At 39.6% G+C, this 22,196-nt stretch overlaps 1 protein-coding gene across 1 annotated transcript in view; it reads right to left on the bottom strand.

Moving 5' to 3' along the window:
• The window catches only part of LOC137292336 (serine/threonine-protein kinase SIK1-like), a 48,562-nt gene that overhangs the window by 9,269 nt on the left and 17,097 nt on the right, over positions 1-22,196 (bottom strand). Inside the window, exons 4-8 of the mRNA XM_067823824.1 lie at positions 11,772-11,887; positions 2,432-2,477; positions 1,777-1,901; positions 1,286-1,409; positions 70-290 (exon numbers count right to left, since the gene is read on the bottom strand). Coding sequence (XP_067679925.1) covers positions 70-290; positions 1,286-1,409; positions 1,777-1,901; positions 2,432-2,477; positions 11,772-11,887 — 632 coding nt within the window. The remainder of the gene's footprint in view (positions 1-69; positions 291-1,285; positions 1,410-1,776; positions 1,902-2,431; positions 2,478-11,771; positions 11,888-22,196) is intronic.

Below are 22,196 nucleotides of genomic sequence, written 5' to 3'. Positions count from 1 at the left end.
TCCCACAAACACACCCCACAAAACAAACACACACACACAGAACCACACCTCCCCATCACTCCTTCCTACCTCCATCGTTTTCTTCTGATCAATGCCGAGACTCTGCATGATACGGAGAATCTGCTCATTGAACTCGCCAACCTTAGCGTTGTATCCGATGATGGGACTCGGGGGTGGTTGTTTGGGCTGCCCCCCATCCAGCTGCATCCACCTGTGGTTCTTGATGTGTTCCATTGTGAAGCGTTTGGCAGGATCCAGCACCAACATTCGCCGGATCAGATGCTCACACTCTGTAACAATTCAGTACACAATGGTGAATGCAGTCAGTGCCACCCTCCTTCCGAGAGGTCCATGCAACCAGCATAGTACCTCTGCAACAGGCAGAAAGATGTGACGATTTGTCACATCTCACACAGTGTATTCTATAACGCACATATTACTTAATGCTTTTGTTTTGGATGAGTCTACATATCTAATTAAACACCACTGATAGAATAATTCAGTTTCACTGAAAAAATATCCAAACATGTGCGGCACTATTTTGATTTGAGTAGTGATTGTCCGTTTACATGGGTTATACGGTTCCACTTTTTATCATCGAAGCCGACAGAGAGAAAATGATGCAGCCTGTTTGAGACATAAATATGCATTGTCATGAACCTGACAGTTGCAGTTATAGAAGACCATTACAACAATATAAAGCATTATGAAGAGCATGTCGAAAAGCTTGCATTAGGCCAGTCTCTTTTTTTCTACTAATGTGTCCATTTGTACAACAAGAGAAAAGTAAAAAAAGTCCCATCACATGTTAAATACTCATTATTTGTGGTGGTCTGATTGTTTGGAAGTGACACGACTATCAAGCAATCAAACACCATTCTCATAATTGTAAACAAACAATTTTGGAACATTTGTTGCATTAACAAGACTTTTCACAAGATTGGTTTGTCTGTCCCAATGGCACAGATCAGTGCTCATGCTGTTAATCATTGGATTGTCTGGTCAAGACTTGATTATTTCCAGAGCACGGCCACGTATACCTGGAATATCTCTGAGACTGGCACAAAACTAAACTCACTCACTTTCCTTTTCATACGATAATTGATATTAACACTTGGAGGTTTTCAGTTTCTATTTCATGTTGAAGTTAAGTGAAATAAGTGAAGTCTTTGAGTCTTTAAGAATTAGATGCATGGTCAACTTAATATAATGCCAGTTTTGAAATTCTGTTGCCCTGCCCTTTCGGGAACTTATGGGAAACACTACTTAAGATAAGGGCACCAACCTGTTGACATGAAGAAGGGGATCCGGAATCGTCCTGACAACACACGGTCCCTCAACGTCTGCAAGTTTGGCCCATCAAACGGCAGAGCGCCGCAGACCAGTACATACAGCACAACCCCCAGGCTCTGGAACACACAATTATGCGGAACATATCACACAGAGGCCCACAGACCAGAATATACTGCACAATGCATATGCTCTGGAACACACAATCATACAGAACATATCGCACAGAGGGCCACAGAACATACAACCGAACCCCCAGGCTCTGAACATATAGCACAATCCTAGACTCAGGAACAGACAAACATACAGAACACATGCCATGATTGCACTGGGGCAACCTGAAACCTCAAAATGCAACCTGATATTTATACCAGCTTGCGTGTTAATTATTTGCTGTTAAAATAGCAAAGACTTCATCTGTAAATTTAACCATTAATGCCTTTAAGCAGGCTGTGATTCACACTTCACCAACCAGGAGACACATACCCAGATGTCTATTTGAGGTCCAAGGTACTTTTTGCCCTCAAACACCTCTGGAGCTGCATAGGGGGGACTTCCACACCAGGTTGCCAACTGCTCACCCGCTTTGAAAAAATTGCCAAAACCAAAATCTGAAAGAAACCAGGTATATTGTGTTGAGAGAGATGATCGTGTGAATTAAAACCACACTAGTGTCATGAAAATACATATTCTGTAAAACTACCACATCACCTCTTCTTCATTTCAGTGACGGTCAGTAACATGAGAATGGATCATCAACATCATGAAGTTTTGGAATGAAAACTTACATTCTGTAGAAATGTCAGCAATTATTCTGAAAGAATATTCAAGAAATTTCAGGGAAAATGGCTTGAAATTTCAGACCATTATCATGCTTTTGAACTGGTTGTGGACAAAGACATTTGTACAACCATGAAGAGTGTTTCTTGCACCAACAGGGCAGTGGGGTGGCACAGTGGTTAAAAGCTCAACATGTCAAAGACCTTGGTCCTATTTCCCCTTTAGTAGAATGTGTGAAGTCCGTTTCTGGTAGCCTTCGCTGTGATATTGCTGAAATATTTATGGGATATTCCAACATGAGTAATAAAACTTTACTCCCTCACTTACTCTGCTGCATCAGACAAACTATTTGTTAACTCACCCGCAATCTTGATGTTCATGTTGCCATCCAACAGAAGATTTTCCGCCTGAGAAAAGAAAGAAATTGTGTTATGTCACTATGAAACAAGGTCTCTATTATTTTCAATGTAGTCAAATAATGTGCTTGTGAGGAAAACTCCTTAACCTGAAAGGGTTAGTTATCATTCTACCATGACATCAGTACATACCGGATTGTGATTGGTTAATCAAAGTCATTCAGAGGTATATAATCATGTTATATACCTCTGATTTTCCAACACATTATGTATTTGTTTAAAATTTGAATAACGCAGTTATGGTAAAATGGAGATAAACGTATTGTGCTGGAAAATCAGACCTGTATAACAAATTTATAATAGCTCTAAATTTTGCATTTAAAACCTCACGCTACGTGTTTGGTCTTAAATCAAATTTAGAGCTGTTATAGTTTCATTATATACCTCAGATTTTCCAACACAGTATGTTTATCTCCTATATCCTTTATCTCCTCTATCTCACACAAGTCTATGATCAAGATCTTGACATTACAATCAGTCTACCCTATATACTAAACTTCTTCGTCTAACACTGGTCTAATATCGGTATCTTGTCATCACCATCAACATACCATAGAAACGCATCTCATCTTCATCATCTAACACAGGTCTAATGTCAATATCTTGACATCACCATCGATATACCATATATCTTCATCTTTATCATCTAACACAGGTCTAATGTCCACATCCTGACATCACCATCGATATACCATATATCTTCATCTTCATCATCTAACACAGGTCTAATGTCCACATCCTGACATCACCATCGATATACCATATATCTTCATCTTCATCAGCTAACACAGGTCTAATGTCCACATCCTGACATCACCATCGATATACCATATATCTTCATCTTCATCATCTAACACAGGTCTAATGTCCACATCTTGACATCACCATCGATATACCATATATCTTCATCTTCATCATCTAACACAGGTCTAATGTCCACATCTTGACATCACCATCGATATACCATATATCTTCATCTTCATCATCTAACACAGGTCTAATGTCCACATCCTGACATCACCATCGATATACCATATATCTTCATCTTCATCAGCTAACACAGGTCTAATGTCCACATCTTGACATCACCATCGATATACCATATATCTTCATCTTCATCAGCTAACACAGGTCTAATGTCCACATCTTGACATCACCATCGATATACCATATATCTTCATCTTCATCAGCTAACACAGGTCTAATGTCCACATCTTGACATCACCATCGATATACCATATATCTTCATCTTTATCATCTAACACAGGTCTAATGTCCACATCTTGACATCACCATCGATATACCATATATCTTCATCTTCATCAGCTAACACAGGTCTAATGTCCACATCCTGACATCACCATCGATATACCATATATCTTCATCTTCATCAGCTAACACAGGTCTAATGTCCACATCTTGACATCACCATCGATATACCATATATCTTCATCTTCATCAGCTAACACAGGTCTAATGTCCACATCTTGACATCACCATCGATATACCATATATCTTCATCTTTATCATCTAACACAGGTCTAATGTCCACATCTTGACATCACCATCGATATACCATATATCTTCATCTTCATCAGCTAACACAGGTCTAATGTCCACATCTTGACATCACCATCGATATACCATATATCTTCATCTTTATCATCTAACACAGGTCTAATGTCCACATCTTGACATCACCATCGATATACCATATATCTTCATCTTCATCAGCTAACACAGGTCTAATGTCCACATCCTGACATCACCATCGATATACCATATATCTTCATCTTCATCAGCTAACACAGGTCTAATGTCCACATCTTGACATCACCATCGATATACCATATATCTTCATCTTCATCAGCTAACACAGGTCTAATGTCCACATCTTGACATCACCATCGATATACCATATATCTTCATCTTTATCATCTAACACAGGTCTAATGTCCACATCTTGACATCACCATCGATATACCATATATCTTCATCTTCATCAGCTAACACAGGTCTAATGTCCACATCTTGACATCACCATCGATATACCATATATCTTCATCTTTATCATCTAACACAGGTCTAATGTCCACATCCTGACATCACCATCGATATACCATATATCTTCATCTTCATCAGCTAACACAGGTCTAATGTCCACATCTTGACATCACCATCGATATACCATATATCTTCATCTTTATCATCTAACACAGGTCTAATGTCCACATCTTGACATCACCATCGATATACCATATATCTTCATCTTCATCATCTAACACAGGTCTAATGTCCACATCTTGACATCACCATCGATACACCATATATCTTCATCTTCATCAGCTAACACAGGTCTAATGTCCACATCCTGACATCACCATCGATATACCATATATCTTCATCTTTATCATCTAACACAGGTCTAATGTCCACATCTTGACATCACCATCGATATACCATATATCTTCATCTTCATCATCTAACACAGGTCTAATGTCCACATCTTGACATCACCATCGATATACCATATATCTTCATCTTCATCATCTAACACAGGTCTAATGTCCACATCCTGACATCACCATCGATATACCATATATCTTCATCTTTATCATCTAACACAGGTCTAATGTCCACATCTTGACATCACCATCGATATACCATATATCTTCATCTTCATCAGCTAACACAGGTCTAATGTCCACATCTTGACATCACCATCGATATACCATATATCTTCATCTTCATCAGCTAACACAGGTCTAATGTCCACATCCTGACATCACCATCGATATACCATATATCTTCATCTTCATCAGCTAACACAGGTCTAATGTCCACATCTTGACATCACCATCGATATACCATATATCTTCATCTTCATCAGCTAACACAGGTCTAATGTCCACATCTTGACATCACCATCGATATACCATATATCTTCATCTTTATCATCTAACACAGGTCTAATGTCCACATCCTGACATCACCATCGATATACCATATATCTTCATCTTCATCAGCTAACACAGGTCTAATGTCCACATCTTGACATCACCATCGATATACCATATATCTTCATCTTTATCATCTAACACAGGTCTAATGTCCACATCTTGACATCACCATCGATATACCATATATCTTCATCTTCATCATCTAACACAGGTCTAATGTCCACATCTTGACATCACCATCGATACACCATATATCTTCATCTTCATCATCTAACACAGGTCTAATGTCCACATCCTGACATCACCATCGATATACCATATATCTTCATCTTTATCATCTAACACAGGTCTAATGTCCACATCTTGACATCACCATCGATATACCATATATCTTCATCTTCATCATCTAACACAGGTCTAATGTCCACATCTTGACATCACCATCGATATACCATATATCTTCATCTTCATCATCTAACACAGGTCTAATGTCCACATCCTGACATCACCATCGATATACCATATATCTTCATCTTTATCATCTAACACAGGTCTAATGTCCACATCTTGACATCACCATCGATATACCATATATCTTCATCTTCATCAGCTAACACAGGTCTAATGTCCACATCCTGACATCACCATCGATATACCATATATCTTCATCTTCATCATCTAACACAGGTCTAATGTCCACATCTTGACATCACCATCGATATACCATATATCTTCGTCTTTATCATCTAACACAGGTCTAATGTCCACATCCTGACATCACCATCGATATACCATATATCTTCATCTTCATCATCTAACACAGGTCTAATGTCCACATCTTGACATCACCATCGACATACCATATATCTTCATCTTTATCATCTAACACAGGTCTAATGTCCACATCCTGACATCACCATCGATATACCATATATCTTCATCTTCATCATCTAACACAGGTCTAATGTCCACATCCTGACATCACCATCGATATACCATATATCTTCATCTTCATCATCTAACACAGGTCTAATGTCCACATCTTGACATCACCATCGATATACCATATATCTTCGTCTTTATCATCTAACACAGGTCTAATGTCCACATCCTGACATCACCATCGATATACCATATATCTTCATCTTTATCATCTAACACAGGTCTAATGTCCACATCCTGACATCACCATCGATATACCATATATCTTCATCTTCATCATCTAACACAGGTCTAATGTCCACATCTTGACATCACCATCGATATACCATATATCTTCGTCTTTATCATCTAACACAGGTCTAATGTCCACATCCTGACATCACCATCGATATACCATATATCTTCATCTTCATCATCTAACACAGGTCTAATGTCCACATCTTGACATCACCATCGATATACCATATATCTTCATCTTCATCATCTAACACAGGTCTAATGTCCACATCCTGACATCACCATCGATATACCATATATCTTCATCTTCATCATCTAACACAGGTCTAATGTCCACATCTTGACATCACCATCGATATACCATATATCTTCATCTTTATCATCTAACACAGGTCTAATGTCCACATCCTGACATCACCATCGATATACCATATATCTTCATCTTCATCAGCTAACACAGGTCTAATGTCAATATCTTGACATCACCATCAGTATACCATATATCTTCATCTTCATCATCTAACACAGGTCTAATGTCCACATCCTGACATCACCATCGATATACCATATATCTTTATCTTCATCATCTAACACAGGTCTAATGTCAACATCTTGACATCACCATCAGTATACCATATACCTTCATCTTTGCCATCTAACACAGGTCTAATCTTGACATAATAATCAGTCTTCCTTGACCTTCATTACGGGACCATCCATTATCAGTGTGATCATCATGCACCAAACATCACCTTCACTATCAACCACATCACAAGCAGCTTTAGTGGCAACGCTCAGTTTTTATTATCAGTATTTACGAAGATAACAATCATGCTTGTGTCTAAACATCCAACTCACCAACATTTCAGCTGTCAGTAATATGTCTGTTTCTAACCTCCCAGTGTATGAGCATAATGTGCCACTTAATTAGCATATAACTTTCCCTTTTCAAATCACAGTTTGCGAGTGTAACAGTAGAGGCTATTTTCTTGATCCATCTTCAAGCTTAGCTGAATCCTACTGCATATTGTGCATGTTCACACGATGAATTGTCATGCTATTGATCACTGGATTGTCTGGTCCAGGCTCAATTATTTACAGACAGCTGCAATATAACTGGAATATTGCTGAGTGCAGAGTAAAACTAAACTCACTCACTCACATGGTGTATTATGTTTAGATAACATTTTTGTTAAATTGCAATTACTTATGTCCGTGGTAAATACAAACAACACTGATTTCATGTCAACATCCCTGTCACTTCTACCACAGTTTGTGTCACTCACACAACTGAGATGTGCCGAGTGGGGCACAGACTCTCCACTATGTTATTGATCCCAGTATTGCCTCAAGGACCTGACCAACCAACGACCTCGAAGTTGATGTATTGAGGTCACGTTTTACGTCATTCTCCGTAACCACGACAATCTGCTACTGTAAGGAATGAAGCCAAATGAAATGGTCTACACAACAAGGAAAATCCAAAAATCAAATGCAAATGATTCCTAAGAAAGAGGACTAAAACACATTTAAGAGAATGAACGGTGAAGAAGCGTAAAGGGAGATAAATAAAGACCCCCTCTGGTTCAACTGTAAAATATCTGCCACATAACATTTAATGACACTTTGTTGTACAATTAGCTCTTAAAGCAACCCAATCAACACATCATTCTGTTCAGTCTCACACAGCACTTACAGGGCTCAGATATAATCACATCAGTCAGTGATGTTCATGAATAGGCAAAACTGACAACAAAAGTGTTCTTCAACGTCTTCACAAGAAGGTAGTTCCTCACATCCACAGAACTGTCATTTCAAACTAAGTAGTTAATTAAGATAGACAATTAGACAGGGATGCCAAAAACGTAATTTATCTGTTCCAGAAATGGAGATCCACAAGACAATTCCACCACCTAAACCTAAACCCTTACCCCTACAAGCAATGTTAGGATCCATAAAAGCCAAATACAGAAAAATGTGAATATTGGTTTGAAACGAAATATTCTCTCAACAAAAACTGCAGTTTTGGCAATCTTGAACCAGGGACAAGAAATCTTTCAATATTTCAGATCACAAACATTCATAATTTGTAAATATACTTATGAAATCAATTTAACAACAAGAAAAACGGATGTTTTTCTTTCAACAAGCAGGTGTGAAACATTCTTACATGAACATTCCCAAGTCTGAACATTCCCACTTAAGCAACAACGTCGAAACGGTTTTATTTGACAAAGTGTCAGATCCACAAAGAAACTTTTTGTATGGAGATTCAAGCTGCCAGAATCAAACAAAGCAACAATTAAAGGATTGTTTAGTGAGCAAAGAGTCAACACTGGCTGGTATGGTAGGAGTGTCTCGCATGTGCGTCAGCATTCACACTATGTTGCATGGGCCCTTCAAACTATCTCATTTAAAGTATCTTTTGTAAGGAGCATCTGAGCAATGATAATTATTGCCAGATAGGACATAATAATCAACAACCCACCTCCAGAAATTTTAGAAATGCAAAGGACACTCAAACACTGAAGGTGAATATATTGTGGTAGGGGTTAGACAGAAGTAGTTGTAGGCCGTGGTTATAGGTGTAATGGGTAAAGTGATTTTGTAGTTGGTGCTTACAGGAGGATTGGTGATTGAGAACTCTTGCTTGCTGTAAACACATCAGCAGTATCATAGTGGACATCACAAATATGGTGAGTGAGTGAGTGAGTGAGTGAGTGAGTGAGTGAGTGAGTGAGTGAGAGTGAGTGAGAGGGGAGGCCCCCCTGCGCAGCTCTAGAAGTATATGTGTTCCTGATTGCTAAAGCATGAATCAGTTTCCTTATTGGCATAAATGAACAGTGAGTAAGTGAGTGAGTTTAGTTTTACACAGCATTCTGCAGTATTCTACTTATATGGTGGCAGTCTGCAAATAAATGAATCTAGACAAGAGAATCCATTGGTCAACACCATGAGCATCATTCTCACGATAACATGTATCAATCAACCCTGCGAACCTGACCATCTGATCCCATTCGTTGTCTCGAGCAATAAGCATGGGTATCAAATCTAAACCAGATGATCATAGGTTTCCTTCCATGTAACTCAGGTAGTGGGCACTGTGTTCAGCTGACAGAAGTGCAACCAAACAAGTAGTGTGTGGTGTTGAATTGTGTCACCTAGTCTCCACATTTGGCCACTTGAAGACATGGAACTGACAGGTGTAAACAAACACATGGCACACAATGACTCAGCAGGGGAACATGGCTGACCAGTTCAATGTTTGTATGATACTGTAAATAAGGCATGGATGTTTCATAGCGTATGGATGTCTGGAGATCACTGCTGGCAATGATGTTTAGCAGCACTATTCTGTATCAAGTGAAAAACATGTCACACATAGGGCAGTGGAAACATCACGCAGGGACAATGTGTGTATTACACAGGTAGACAATGAACTTGTAACACAAGGGAACAGTGTGTATCATAAAAGTCGACAATGAGCGTATCACACAGGTTGACAATGGGTGTATCATTCAGGCAGACAATGAGCTTGTCACACAGGGGAACAATGTGTGTATCATATGGGTAGACAATCAACTTGTCATGTAAGAGAACAGTATGTATCGTACAGATAGACAATGAGCTTATCACACAGGTAGACAATGTGTGTATCATACAGGTAGACAATGAACTTGTCACACAAGGCAACTCTGTGTATTATATGGGTAGACAGTCAACTTGTCACATAAGAGAACAGTGTGTATCATATAGGTACTCAATGAACTTATCACACAGGTAGACAATGTATGTATCATACAGGCTGACAAGGACCTTGTCACAAGGGAAGTGTGTATTATATAGGTAAACCATGAGCTTGACACACTCAGAAACAATGTGTGTATCATATGGATAAACAACGAACTTGTCACACGTGGGAACAGTGAGTATCATACAGGTAGACAACGTATGCATCATACAGGTAGATAATGAACTTCTCACACATGGAACAATGTGTGTACCATACAGGTACACAATAAGCATATCCCACAATGAGCTGGCTATTGTTGTTCCTACCACAGCTTATTGTGAGAAAGCAGGTACTTTGTGCTGCAAATTATCAGGCTTCCATCTCAATCTTCACAGGGTGCCATAACTTCTCTATAATTACAGCATAAACTGCCCTGCGACACAGAAAACTTCCTACCTGTTAATTAGCAGTAGGAGCTAGCTACATGTTACACCTACAATCAAGAGTTCTGGATGTATGTCAAGGAACATTTTTCATTATTTAGAAAATTTAAAACAATTTTGGGAGTATACAGTCTGTCTACAGATCTGTGCTATGTTCAGTCTGAATACTCAACAGTTGTGGACCTGTGGTTGGAATATCAGGAAAAGGTATCTAAGGGTGGAGGGTGGATGGCTACCTAGGATAGGAATGGCTTAGTATCCAACCTCTGATATTCACTGCGACTTTCGGAAACAAAATCTTGTATGTTATCTTCTACAAATATCAGAACTTTTGACTTCCTGACCCTTAATAAAATCATTCCTTCCTAACCTTCCCGTGACTGGGCCTTGTTCTCACTGTTCACAGGCACATTATGGGTAATCACCTGTTATATGAGCCTCTAATGACCCAGGTACAGTACCTCACAAAACAAGCAGAGCCCATGTGTGAGTGGCAATCACTGCGGGACTGTGGACACAATGAGACACAATGAGACAGCTTGCATGTGTGTCTGCACTTTGCCATGACGGAGGTAAATAGACATGGTCAACTTTAACTAGCTGCTATTAACAACACCTGGATACTGCTTGCTGGCCAAATGTGAGTGAGCGAGCGAGTGAGCGAGATCGAGATCATCATCATCATCATCATCATCATCATCATTTACCTCCAAGTGGACGTCCTCCTATAATGGAGCCTCCAATTATGAGTTTCCACAGTCAACTCACCTTGACAACTCTGTGTTCAATCCTCCTATTATGACAGTACTCCACCTTGAGGTCTCTGTGTTCAATCCTCCTATTATGACAGTACTCCACAGTCAACTCACCTTGACAACTCTGTGTTCAATCCTCCTATTATGACAGTACTCCACCTTGAGGTCTCTGTGTACAATCCTCCTATTATGACAGTACTCCACAGTCAACTCACCTTGAGGTCTCTGTGTACAATCCTCCTATTATGACAGTACTCCACAGCTGCGATGATTTGCCAAAATTTGGTACGTGCTTCAGGCTCAGACATTCTACCATGTTGGGCGATGTAATCTGCAAAACAGAACGGACATAACAGAACGGATCCCTCTACTGTGATACTTATTGCGATATACTGGGACCTTACAAGTTTGTCAGTGAGTGACACCAATTGAGCAAGTCCATAAACAAATATGATACGGTTCTGATAACATTAATTTCATAATAAGGTTGCAAAGTCATGGTTTCCATTTCCTTTTTTAGGCAATCTATAGTATTACCGTATGCGATTTCATTACTGAACAACAGTTGAAAACAATCATTGTAATGAAAGTGTGTGTAGATTTTAATTCATACCAAAACGATAATCTCCAAAACTCTACATACGTTTACCTAATATACCTGTTCCCAGAAGATATACCTATGTATCAATATTACTGTGCAGTCCTACAAGAAACAAAGAGGAAAAAAACACAGCTGCAGAGAAAGATAACCATAACAGGTAAAAATAATCCCTTGGAATTTGCATACCCTAAGAAATCAGATATCCCTGTGCTTTCTGCATGCAACATGTAGATAACTTAATGACATAGTGTGTGAGTGAATGGGTTGAAGTTTACATTGTTTCTAGCAATATTTCAGCAATGTCACGAAGGGGACAACATATATAGGTTTTCACACACTGAGCCCATGTATGAAATCTAACCCGGATCTTTGGCATGAATGAGTGAACACCTTAACCACTAGCCTAACCCACCGCCCACCTTAAGACATACAGACCACACCATGGGCTACAAACAAAACAGAACATAAATTATGCAAATAAAGAAAAGCAAAATAGAAAACCTGGAAATATTTCTACACAGTTTTGAAGATATTCATAGACAATGGATACCAAATATGAATTTGCCATGTCTGCATAACTTCGGAGTGATCTGTGTGCGTGGAATAAAGCACATCCAAAAAATACTGAAAAACAAAAAATACTGAAAAGATTGGGGGGTACACTGAAACATGCTGAAACATTTAATATAATAGCAACATGAAAATGTTGGCCCATGAAAAAGCTGTGTTTTCATTTGTCTGTCATCACTATTGTGCTGTAAGTGAAAATATGCCATGACCAACAGAAGTTCATTGCAACAATATCATCAGCTGAAAACAGAGAGACCACTCAGGGTCTACATTTTCGAAGCTCTCTTAGCGCTAAGATAGTCATAAGTTAATATTAATGTATGCCACTTGCTGGCACAGGCAGCTGATTTTGTGTGCTGGTGATTAGATGGGTTCTAATCCTGGATGGGACTCAACTCAAAAAAGTACTATAATTTGTACTTTACTCAGACAGTGTAATCCCCAAAATAACAGGTTATGTTTGACCACTTTCTAAAGGGCATTATGTAATCACTATAGAACATAGGGAACAACACTGATAATACCAGGGATTTGTAGATCACCAGAAAATGGATAAAGCCAGGGAACTGCAGATCATCAAAGATTAGATGATATTAGGGAATATTGGTAGTACCTGAGAATAGTAGTAACATCAGAACATTGTAGCTCATCATGAATATAGATCAAAACAGAGAACTGTAGATCATCAGAGAATAAAGAAAAAGACAGGTAATCATGGTAATTGTAGATCATCAGTGAACACAGGAAACAGAAGACAACTGTAGATCATCAGAGAATAAAGAAAAAGACAGGGGATTGTAGATCATCAGTGAATACAGAAAACACTATAAATATCAATAACGCTTAAGAACTGTTGATCAGCTGAGAATATAGAAAACACAAGTGAACTGTAGTTTATCAGAGAACATAGATAACACTAGAGAACCATAGATCATCGGAGAACATAGACAACACTAGAGAACTGTAGTTCATAAGAAAACATAGATAACACCAGAGAACTGTAGATCATGAGAGAATACAGACAACACTAGAGAACTTACTTCATCAGAGAATACAGACAACACTTGAGAACTGTAGTTCATCAGGGAATACAGACAACACTAGAGAACTGTAGATCATGAGAGAATACAGACAACACTAGAGAACTTACTTCATCAGAGAATATAGACAACACTAGAGAACTTACTTCATCAGAGAATACAGACAACACTAGAGAACTGTAGTACATCAGAGAATATAGACAACACCAGAGAACCGTAGTTCATCACAGAACATAGATAACACTAGTGAATACTGGTAGCACCAAGAAATATTGGTAACAACAAGGAACAACAAGTGGATTATTGGTTTAATGGTAAATTCCATCAGCTGCCATGCAGCATGTTGAAGTGACTCTTGGTGTGTACCATTTCTGGTAGTGTGCAACTGAGAATAACAACAGAAGAATGTACTCTGGCCAACATTGATCCCTGCATTACAGCCTACCTTCGTCATACTCGCTGCATGAGTCAGCAATTGATCACAAATCTCATCCTTAATATGTCTTTAGAATTTTCCACATTGGCCCAAGATGCTTGTTTCTTGTTGCTATGACAACAGACAAGTGCCGCCCAGGTGCTGACGCAAGTTTGTGACGTTGTAAGCCTGTCTGTTGTACAGGAGAGGGTTTTGTTTGCATGGACTTTTACTGTGTCCAGCCCCCTTACACAGCAGGGGGGAGGGGTAAGAGAGAGTGTAGGGGTGAGTTCACAGGCTGTGTCCAACCCCCTTACACAGCAAAAGGGAGGGGTGATGGAGAGTGTAGGGGTGAGTTCACTGGCTGGGACTATCGGGGAGAGGATAATAAACCTTTACACCCTTGGGAAAGAGAGTACAAGTGAGCATGTGCATGTTGTGTGCATGAGTGCACACATGCATGTATGGAGGGGTAGGGGTTATGGAGTTTGGAAATATTTCTTGGTATTGACAAGTTAGGTGTCTGATCACAGGTGTCTGAAAACAAGTGGTGTGATGTGCACCTCAAAACCTCCAGGAACGATCCACCCAGGATTAAGGACTAACATACATTACAAAGGTATCATACTAAACATCACAAACCTTCAACCCTGTCCTTCTTTGAATCTGCCTTCCCTTATTCTCCCTCCCTTCACCACAATCCAACCATCACATTCCCAGCCCATCTGTTCGCCTTTCCGGAGAGGATTACATCAAATTGTTCTGTGGGTCACTCACACCCAAGTTCCTGGACTCTCCCCAAATATCAAGGTCTCCCACAATCAGCAGGAGGCAGCATGTACACCTACGTGTGCCATGACCGGTTAACTTTCCAAATGTCAGTAGGCAAAACAGACTGGAACAATACATAATACACCTGAAGTTGGGGCTCATGGAGCTGATATCTCATCAATACACCTGTACATGAACACAACACTGAAGGATGCCACATCAGTCAAAGTACACCTGACATATACGTGATGTCTCATCAACACACCTGTACATAAATGTGATGCTGAAAGAGGCTATGTCAGACACAGTACACCAGATATACACCTGATGTCTTATCAACATACCTGTACATGAACACGAGAGAGATGCCACATCAAAGTACACCTGAAATATAGCTGATGTCTCATCAACACACCTCTACATGAACACGATGCTGAGACACCTGATGCCTCATCAACACACTTGTACATGGGCCTGATGCTGACAGAGACTTTATCAGGCACTGTACACCAGCCATACACCTGATGGCTCATCAACACACCTCTACATGAACACGATGCTGAGACACCTGATGCCTCATCAACACACTTGTACATGGGCCTGATGCTGACAGAGGCTTTATCAGGCACTGTACACCAGCCATACACCTGATGGCTCATCAACACACCTCTACATGAACACGATGCTGAGACACCTGATGCCTCATCAACATACTTGTACATGGGCCTGATGCTGACAGAGACTTTATCAGGCACTGTACACCAGCCATACACCTGATGGCTCATCAACACACCTCTACATGAACACGATGCTGAGACACCTGATGCCTCATCAACATACTTGTACATGGGCCTGATGCTGACAGAGGCTTTATCAGGCACTGTACACCAGCCATACACCTGATGGCTCATCAACACACCTCTACATGGGCACGATGCTGAGACACCTGATGCCTCATCAACACACTTGTACATGGGCCTGATGCTGACAGAGGCTTTATCAGGCACTGTACACCAGCCATACACCTGATGGCTCATCAACACACCTCTACATGGGCACGATGCTGAGACACCTGATGCCTCATCAACATACTTGTACATGGGCCTGATGCTGACAGAGGCTTTATCAGGCACTGTACACCAGCCATACACCTGATGGCTCATCAATACCACTGTACATGAACACGATGCTGAGACACCTGATGCCTCATCAACATACTTGTACATGGGCCTGATGCTGACAGAGGCTTTATCAGGCACTGTACACCAGCCATACACCTGATGGCTCATCAACACACCTCTACATGAACACGATGCTGAGACACCTGATGCCTCATCAACACACTTGTACATGGGCCTGATGCTGACAGAGGCTTTATCAGGCACTGTACACCAGCATTACACCTGATGGCTCATCAACACACCTCTACATGAACACGATGCTGAGACACCTGATGCCTCATCAACACACTTGTACATGGGCCTGATGCTGACAGAGGCTTTATCAGGCACTGTACACCAGCCATACACCTGATGGCTCATCAACACACCTCTACATGAACACGATGCTGAGACACCTGATGCCTCATCAACACACTTGTACATGGGCCTGATGCTGACAGAGGCTTTATCAGGCACTGTACACCAGCCATACACCTGATGGCTCATCAACACACCTCTACATGAACACGATGCTGAGACACCTGATGCCTCATCAACACACTTGTACATGGGCCTGATGCTGACAGAGGCTTTATCAGGCACTGTACACCAGCCATACACCTGATGGCTCATCAACACACCTCTACATGAACACGATGCTGAGACACCTGATGCCTCATCAACACACTTGTACATGGGCCTGATGCTGACAGAGGCTTTATCAGGCACTGTACACCAGCCATACACCTGATGGCTCATCAACACACCTCTACATGGGCACGATGCTGAGAGAGGTTATGTCAATCACAGTACAACCCAAGTACACCTGATGTCTCATCAACACACCTGTACATAACCACGATGCTGACACATGATTTGGTTGGCCTGAATATGAAGCAGGCCTTAAAAAATCAAGCCATGGTGAGTAGGAGTGAGTGAGTAAGTATGGTTTTATGGCGCTTTTAACATTCCATCAAAACCATGGCGAGAAGGAGCAGAAATAGGTCTCACACACTGAACCCAAACAAGTAATTGAATTCAGGCTTTTGGCATGGCGGGCGAAAAATTAGCGAATCATTTTAGGATTTTGTTGGGTTTTTTTTGTGTGGGGAATTTTTTTTTTTTAATGCTGACAAAATACAACTGGTGGAACATTAACACATGAAACAAATTGGTCTGGCTTAAGCATTAACTGATTTGCTACTGTGTATAAAGCATTATTCTAAAATAGTTTTCAGTGTCCTCATCATATCCTCTAAAGGACCCCCCAGTGGAATATAATCTATATTTACACGGCCTATGTGTAACAGATTGCACAAAACGTTGAACGAGTCATCAGCTCTATCCTGACGACAGCAGGAGAGGCGTCACAACAATTAAGTGTTTATGTAGCTGGGCTGTAGCCATTGTCATCGTGGCCGGTGTTGTCAGTGCAGTAGGAGTTGACGTCATCAACAGCTCTATCAATATGGAGCAGATAAATAGATGACGTTCATACTGAAAATCTCACTAGCTACTCCACTTGCTGTCCACCATTTGGCAATGGCAAATATGTACTGAGGGGCCGTATCAAAGAATCAATCTGGTTTTTGTTTGTTTCTGACAATGCTGCATGCGATGAATTACTCAGACGCAGAAAGGATTTTTGTGACACTTTTGATGAGTTATTGCATCACACTATGCCTAAATACCCATGGGACACATATTAAAATATTGTTGTCACCTTTTAAGGCTAAGAACAATAACTACATAGCCAGTATAAATGATTTTGACAGGAATATTTGTAAAACAGAACAGTATCATACAGCATTATTTTGGACGGGTAGTTTATAACACATTGTTTTTGTCTCAGTGTTATTTACTTAGAATAGGAGTAAAAAGGTACTAGGTTACCAAGGCCTCTGTTTCAGTTCAATTTGGTACATGAGCCATGATCATAATACAGAAAATCAACAAGAACAAACCTTACATTGTTTAAAAACATGGAAAAATATACAAATATATCTTTGCTATTTTGAATGAACAAAGGTGTTATTTCATGACAAGACAGAAGAACTAAAGTATCACTGGACAGTAGAAGCTCACAACTATGTTTCAAAATACTTAGTAGCCAAGTATGAGTAAAACAAAACAATACATAAATCAGATTTGACATATCATAGACAGATAAATAAAAAGAATTGGCACAACACACTAAATCGCTGTCAAGCAAAGAAATGCAGAGATTTTTACCAAATAAAATGACTTCTTGACATGTTAGAAAAGGTTTCAAAAGGTTAATAAAATGATGATATGAAAGTAGAAAATAATTAACTTTTGGAGTGCACTAATATACTGCGGTGTACCATTTCAGTCCTAATTCATAATTCACAAAGAACATTTATCAAAGATCTGCCCTTCTACAATACTTTATGATAAGCATATATCACCAGGAAAGGTCATTAATTCATATCAGAATGTTTATAAATCTATAGTTTTGACACACTGAAACCATTAAAAATGTCAAACTTAGTTTCCATGCATTATGGCCAAAGAAATAAATGAGGTCATACTCTTGACAATGTCAGCTTTTCATATTCAATGATTTTGTTCTCTCAATTTGGACACTTTCTTTTTTCAACAGCCAGTAAAATAAACTAGTAAAGATTTACATAATTAACATTTAATCATAATTAAAAGAAAATAGAAATAAAAACCAAACTGCTTTCTATTTTGAATGACTGTTAATCTGTGTATTTCAGTGTTCTAATTGATCAATGGTGGAATGCAAACATGATTGAATTAAATATTTTCACCACCTTCTTTGACTGGCACTTACAAGCTGGTGTGATGAAGAAAAACTGGGTCGAATTCATACAACTTCTCTATTATTAATGCAAGCATGAAGTGAAGCAAACGTCGCTTGATATACGCTGCTTACATTAATAATAAAAACGTTGCGTATCTGTACTGAGCTCTCCCCATTATTTTCTTGCTTTTGACTGTGGTTCATCACTTCAAAGCCATGAAAACTAAAAACAATGCACTGGCACTGTATCTGCTTTGACAGCAATACTGAACATAAGATTCGACTCTGTCCCGTTCAGGCAGTAGAAGAATCATAGTTTCAGATATTTTATTCCACTTACATCTGAGAAGAAGTGCAGAGAAATGTATTTTGGGAGAGAAATGAAGATGTTGAATGGACCAAATTTAAATGAACTGACACACTTATTTATCAATGCAGCTTCCAGTCTGTGTTCAGTATGACTTTCGGTCAGTTCCTTATTTAAATCGTTACCGGGCTTCACCAGACTGTACAGAATTTTAATACAGGTGACTTTGGACAAGTGGCTAAAATCACTGCATGAGTAGCATATCTTGACACAAGGTTATCCTGTATCTTTCACCATGTGGTTGCCTGACATCACTAGACCAGACAGAATTCTGCTAGACTTGGGTGTTGGACAAGTGATATCTCAACACAAGGCTATCCTGTATTTGTGACCATATGGTTATCTGACATCAATAGACCATACAGGATTTTACCAGACATGGGCGTTGGATAAGTGTGCCATATCTTGACACCGGGCTATCCTCTACAAACTGAAACAGTCCTAACAGTCGACACACAACTGGCAAGACCGAATGTGAACATCAGACACAAGATTGACCAAACGAAAAGAGAAGACGCTTGATACTCCTATACCTAACAGAGGACAGGTAACAAAGGAAAGGTCAGCGGTCCCTCATAAATCTCCCCGAGACTGATATTCTTGCTAACTACTGATGAATTATGGTGGATCATCCACTGACATCTGTAAAATTAAAAGTGAAGAGAAAGAACATTAGAGAAAAGATATTGATAAAAGTATAACCATGAAAGAATGAGAGAAACTGAGACAGGGGAGACTGATTTCGAACCTCTATATCCTGTACTGCTTGGCCAAATATGGCTTCACCTGAGACGAAACAGACTTGGCTCTAAGGTAAACTGGGTCAAGTGAACATAGGTACTTCTGTACTGGCAGATTATTGACTTTGCTGGTATCTGTGAAAACTTTCCTCAAATAACATTTGATTCCAAAATCACTCCTGTCTGTAAAGATCTGATGTTTTCGCCATCCCTGTCTTGGGAAGTTTCCACAAGGTAAATTCTGTTAAATAACCAAGGCTCCCATTTTAAAAAAGTTTGTTGTCCTACGATTGCTCTATTTTGATCATAGTGAATGTGTTAAGAATAGACTTAACAAGTTCGTAGGGCTATGAATGTTTCAAGAATAGCTAGCCTGGGCATGCATCAGTTATCACAAAAATAGTGAATTAAGAATGGATGACGTATTTTCATTTCAATGTACAGGATATGTCCACGGGATTTTCAAATCTGTAACCATGGCAACGGTAATTATGCCACACAAGGAACTAGGGTAGGCAAACTCAGTGCATACAGGTTACCATGGAAACAAATTTGACAAGTCGTTGCAACAACAGTGTACGAAATTCAACTTGTCAAAGGTCATAATTTGAAAAACTCTCAGTGAGACCCAATGCATATTACAATCAACAAAAAAATCATCAACACCTGCATCCAAATTTGAAACACTTCAGCAGAAGTAGACAAATACAAGTCTGATGAATGACAGACCAGCCATTATGAAGTCTCTAGAAACCATTTAATGGTCTTGATGAAAATAGAATTCCTACCTATCTGCTCTCGTTTTTGAAAGTTCTACGATCAGGGATGAGTAAGTGAGTGAGTATGGTTTTATGCTGCTGAAACATTATTGTATCCATGTGGGAAATGCAACCCCCGTCTTTGGAGTGAGGAGTGAACACTTTTACCACCAGCCTACCCCTCCGATCCAACTGTCTGGGTAGAGTGTACACAATCTGGTAGAATCTCTTTCACTCTAGAAAAATATTACATCAAATATATCAGACCTGTCAATCAACTTGTACACTCCTTAGCTCCTGTCTGTTTCAGCTTTCTAGACATACAGTATATACATAAACAGGTACTCAGGGTTTTCTCTGTCTGTGTTAAGCAAGTGAATGAGTTATGTTTTACACCGCTTTTGACAATATGCCAGCAATATTATGGAAGGGAACACCAGAAACTGGCTTCACACATTGTACCTATGTTGGGAATCAGACCTGCGATAACACTTTAACCACTAGGCTACCTCATAGTCCTAGACAAAATTGAGGTGTTAGCAGAGTCTAGTTCACAGTTGTATAATACACCATCAAATATTTCAACGATTGTAAATAACTTGCTTCAATCTTCTGTACACTGGTACAGTACAAATGCATACCTCCGATTCTACAAGATCGCAATCTCTACCCTGACACATATATCAAAAGACACTCATGTATGTCTGTGTAAAGTGAAAGAGTGACTTTAGTTTTACATCGCTTTTATCATTATTCCAGCAATATCATGGTGGGGGGAAACCAGAAATTGGCTTCACACATTGTACTCATGTAGTGACTTGAACCTGAGTCATCACAATCGCCCTCTAGCCCCTCAAACAAACTGTTAGCTGACCAACTGAACAGACATGGGTAAGGAATGATTGTCCTGTAATCCTTATAGCTCATTCATAAAAATTAAGTTTATGCAAGATGAGTTTGCTTCAGGATCTTTTGGCAGATTTAGGTTGTAAAATATGACAGAGCATTCATCAGGGTCGGCTAACCCTGAGAGCCTCTCAATCGCTGGTGTGACCTCCCTTGTCTCACACAGCTGTCACCTGTAATGCCGGAAGTACAGATTGATTGTCATGGATCAAAGGGGTGTCATTCATAAATAGACGTGTCATTCCAGCAAGCTGGATGGCGATTTGTGGCCATGTTCACAACTAGGCCTTCTCTCTGCACAAATGGACACTTAGATGAAAACAGTCCAGTACAATTTTCAATGAAAGATTACTCTGAATTTCCAAACACACTACTCCTAGAATATCCAGCTGCAACAGCTATGCTGTTACCTCCTTGGTAGAGATATTTCAGTATTGAAAGTTGTTGATTGTTTTGGTAACAAAGTTTCAAACTTCAACAGTCTTGACATTTTTCTGCTTTGAAATGTTATTCCACATGGGATT

Source organism: Haliotis asinina, chromosome 1 (genome assembly GCF_037392515.1).
Source record: "Haliotis asinina isolate JCU_RB_2024 chromosome 1, JCU_Hal_asi_v2, whole genome shotgun sequence".
Taxonomy (NCBI): domain Eukaryota; kingdom Metazoa; phylum Mollusca; class Gastropoda; order Lepetellida; family Haliotidae; genus Haliotis; species Haliotis asinina.
This window is presented reverse-complemented; position numbering and strand designations above follow the sequence as displayed.